This window comes from Lathyrus oleraceus, chromosome 3 (genome assembly GCF_024323335.1).
Source record: "Lathyrus oleraceus cultivar Zhongwan6 chromosome 3, CAAS_Psat_ZW6_1.0, whole genome shotgun sequence".
NCBI classification, from domain to species: domain Eukaryota; kingdom Viridiplantae; phylum Streptophyta; class Magnoliopsida; order Fabales; family Fabaceae; genus Lathyrus; species Lathyrus oleraceus.
In genome coordinates this window covers 380,033,917-380,038,473 of record NC_066581.1, presented here as the reverse complement: position 1 = coordinate 380,038,473, position 4,557 = coordinate 380,033,917, and the positions used below count along the sequence as shown (strand labels likewise).

The 4,557-nt window shown below is 26.0% G+C and overlaps 1 protein-coding gene across 1 annotated transcript; it reads left to right on the top strand.

Annotated features, from left to right (window-relative positions):
• Window positions 1-911: 911 nt before the first annotated feature.
• On the top strand, window positions 912-2,956 carry LOC127127827 (uncharacterized). Its single transcript, XM_051057109.1, has 2 exons — window positions 912-1,149; window positions 2,474-2,956. The coding sequence occupies exons 1-2, from the start codon at window positions 1,027-1,029 to the stop codon at window positions 2,759-2,761; spliced, it is 411 nt and encodes a 136-aa protein (XP_050913066.1). The 5' UTR covers window positions 912-1,026; the 3' UTR covers window positions 2,762-2,956.
• The last annotated feature ends 1,601 nt before the right edge of the window (window positions 2,957-4,557 follow it).

Below are 4,557 nucleotides of genomic sequence, written 5' to 3'. Positions count from 1 at the left end.
ACATTTTTTTCCAATAAGTTTTTAGCCATTTTTTAAATCAATAATATTTATTAATCATTAATAAATAATTGAAAATTATACTTAATTTTATATAACCTCCACCTCACCACACCATGGGATTATAATTTTCTTAATCTTATATATAAAAATTGTTAAATCAGTTAAAAAAATTTTGAATCAAAATTAAGGATATATTTATAATTTTTTATTATTCTATTTATTATTTTAATTATTTATTATTATTTATTTTATTAACTAATTTTTTTAATTAATAAAATATTATCTCTTTTTTCCACTAATTTCTATATTTGTTTAATTATTATGTTTATTTATTTAGTAAAAGTTTACTTATTAAAAAATCATGTATCCTTCCACCTCCCACAACATTAATTTAGGTAATTAATTCAAATAAAAAATCGTGTTATTTATTAAATTAAAATAATTAAAATAATTAAAATATAAAATAAAACAAATCATTGATACTTCATTTTATTTAATAAATTTAATAATTAATGTAAATAAAATAAAATAAATCACGGTTTCCCACTAAATAATTTAGATAATTAATTAAATTAAAAGAAAAATAAATTGTGTCATTTCATTAATTAAAATATAAAATAAAAACTTTTATTTAACTATATATATTTTAGTTATTTATTTTTAAGAAAATATATTTAAAATAAGTAAAATAGTATAAAACATCAAAACAACTAAGATGCAATTAAAATAAAAATTATTCATATTAACAGTTTTTTAAATTATAATATTTATTATTAATATTTAAACAAAACATAACCGTTGCACGGGTGTACGTTTAGTTATGAATATTAATCTAACCGTAGTATTCCTATTAATAATTTTATATACTTTTTTTGTCTAAATTATTGTTATTATTTATATCATATATATTTTGAGTTTGTTTCTTTATAAGGAACACCATTTCTCTTATTCCCTTTTGTCTTTTCTTCCGTCTCGTCTCTGTCCTTTCGAGTCTCTCTCTCTCTGATTTCTCTTTGGATCTTCAACATGAGTGGGGTTCATGAAGGTGACTCTGTAACCATTGGAAAACTCAAGCAATTGCAGGCTGATTTCGCCAAAGAAAGGGATTGGGATCAATATCACAGCCCAAGGAACCTTCTCTTGGCTATGGTAATTTCTTCTTTAAAATTTTACATAAATTTTATTACTTTTCTTCTTATTTCACCTTTGCATGTACTTCATTGGTTGAATATGTAGTTTTTTTGAAATAAAAATTTGATCTTTGATTATGGGTATTTTTTACTAGGGTTTTGTAGTTTTCTCTTTTGAGGGTGTTAGGAGAAGAAGCATTTTCTGATTATTTTAGTTTAATCGCTTTTTCTTTATTATGGGTATTGAAGATTTGCCTGACCTATTACAGATTCGCTTGCATTATGTTTGGCATTTTATAAAGCTTATTCTTTTGCAAGTTGTGTTTTTTTAATTGCTTTTGAATGTATCTATGCTTTTACCATTTTTTATTAACGTGAGAATTGATTGTATGTCACGGCAAAAGCTAAATACCTATATGTTTTTGTTGAGTACGACTAAATACCTATATTTTGGTTTGGGGGAGCCAAGCTAACATAGCGACCTTTATAGCACCAAGACTTCTGAAAAATTACTTATTCTTGTCATTACCGATATTTATGATTATGTTTAATTAATATTTTTTTTTAAATTATTATCGATGTCTGTGTTTCATAGATAACGGCGGATTATTTAAGAGCGGTTTAGGGTATATTGCTTGTAACACTGAACTACATATGGCCTATAATCACATAGTAAACACATTTGGCTGAACTGAGTAAACAAATATCGTCTGTATTGTTTGCAATTTTCACTTCTATTTTCTCTTTTGTTACTGATTCCTGTTATAATAATTTTTGGCTAGAATTGAGTTTGGTGCTGGAATCAATTTTAGGCCGAGGCCGAATATAACTAATTTATGGAGAGTTTCGCCGTGGTACCAAACATAGGCTAAAACTTTTTGATGCCTTCTTTTCAGGTTCTGTCATTGTTAAACCAGAACCATTTCAACTTGTTGCAATGCAAACATATTCCAATTTATTGTTACACCGTTACCACACACCATATGCAACTAGTTTCATTGCCTTATGTTCTTTAAATTCATACTTATAAAGTTCATAACTGGGTCAAAATAGTGTTAAATGTTATAATCATGCCCTTATATCATAAAATATTTTCAGGTATGATCTTAATAGTGTTGGTAAATAGCGGTTATGGCAGCGGTATACCCTTATTCATAGCAGAATTAGAACAAAACGCCATTCTTCCACGATATGCTATTAGTACAAAATATTGTGATATAGTAGTGGCATTAGCGTGCTGTAACATTGTTGTGTAATAATTTTTTTTGAGTAATATGCTATTTTCTGCGATCTGCGATTGACAACACTTGGTCTTATACATTTTTTGATGTGATATTTTGAAGGTGAATGAAGTGGGAGAATTGTCCGAGATATTTCAGTGGAAAGGTGAGATTAAAAGGGGACTTCCAGAGTTTAAAGAGGAAGAAAAAGTTCATCTTGGAGAAGAGCTTTCTGATGTGTTGCTTTACCTTGTTCGTCTCTCTGACATTTGCGGTGTTGATCTTGGCAAAGCTGCTTTGAGAAAAGTTGAAATGAATGCTATCAAATATCCTGCAAAAGTTAATAAAGAAGTCACAAACAAGGAAGATGAAGTTGAAAACTCTACCTCAGCTAATAATGGTACTGCTTGAAGGGTGTGGCTGTATGAGGGTGACACATTGGAGGAGTTAGTGTTATGGTTTTTATTCCATTTTGCATTGAAACTGATATTAGGTGCTTTTATTTTTCTCACTGATTTTGTTAATGTTATCTAACTCCTTTTCAAGTGTGAAATATGCTGAACTATATATTTTATCCATTTTAAGGAGGTTTAAATTTTTGGGAAATAGTAGATGAGTAGTTAGAGAAATGTGGATTCATAGTAAATCGATAGGGAGTCAAAATTGGAATAAAAGTAGAAAAATCGAATTGAACCGTTAAAAATCATTCGAATCTAAGAATTGGAGTCGGTTTTGTAAAACCGTTAGGTTAAAAAAAAAATACATTAAATTAATCATTTTTAAATTTTTAATTTTTTTTTAAATATCAGTATACATTTCCCAATAAAGAAAATTCATATTTTTTCTTACAATTATACAAACTTTTAAATTCTGTACATTATAGTTTTTATAGTTTTTCTTTTGACCATGTTTCACCATCATTAAGCTGTTTTATTTAAATATAGTCACGATATTCAACTGTTTTTTTTAAACATAGTCACGATATTCAATTTTATTAATTGTTGTTTCAATATTTTTTGTTGTTGTCAAATAAGACTTATTTTTCGTAGTTCAATTCAATTTTTTTTAATAAAATATATTGTATTATTTATTTTTAATATTCTATCTTAATTATTAGAATTTTATCATTTTAATTTTGATTTGAATTGATTAATTTATTTTATTATAATTCTTTAATTTGATCAAATTATTCTTAAATAAATATTGAAATAAGAATTTAATTGATATACATTGACGGTGTAAAAATTTTTTACACCGTCAGTTAATCACAATCATTGATTTATTTAACATGTTTGACTTTTATTTTAACCACCTAAAAAGTAATACAAATGGATGATTGTGATGCATTGACAGTGTAAAACTTTTTACACTGACAGTGCATAACAATTAATCTCTTAAAATAAAGTGTAGAACTATGTTATATTATTACATATATTATCGATATTGTTGTATTAATTTTGTAATAAATTTTTGAAATATTTATTTTATTAAGTTGTGAACGCAAGATTATTTATGACATATCTATGAAATTTAGTTTCGTATTATTAATTTATTTAATAAACGGTTTGGTCGTTGGTTCAATTGATTGAACCAATTAAACCTTAATTCGATCTCTTATCTAATTTTTAAAACATTAATCAAGAGATTCATTTCATGCTTGTGATATATGATCAACCTTATGCAAGAAAACAAAAAAGATTGTTGATTGTGTGAATGAGACAAAAGATTGACTCCATTATGCCAATAATTTTATAAGATTTTTATTTATAAATAAAGTCGAAGGGAGTATCATTTAAGAATGGAGGATACATTCCGAAAGCATCTATTACAAAGTTCATTTCACTTCGAATAATAAAAGTAAAAGTGAAAAGGGTGAACACATTGTTCTTCATTTAGTCTCACTTAGTAAAGGAGGTTGAAGGAGTTTGTTCAAAAAGATAACTTTGGGGCACATTTAGAATGGATAATTTTAACTTTTTATATGGTGTGTAATAAGTTATCCCAAAATATAGATAAACTCTTTTTAGAAAAGAAATAGGGATTCCAAAATCCCAAAATGAATTGTTTTTGTTACTGAATAATAATGAAAGAATGAGGTTAAAGGCCAAAGGAAAAATTTAGCACCGCCTTTTGTTTTTAATTAAAAAAAACTTTTAAATGAAATGAGGTTAAAATGATCCTAGAAAAAACAAGTTTAAATTGTTTCA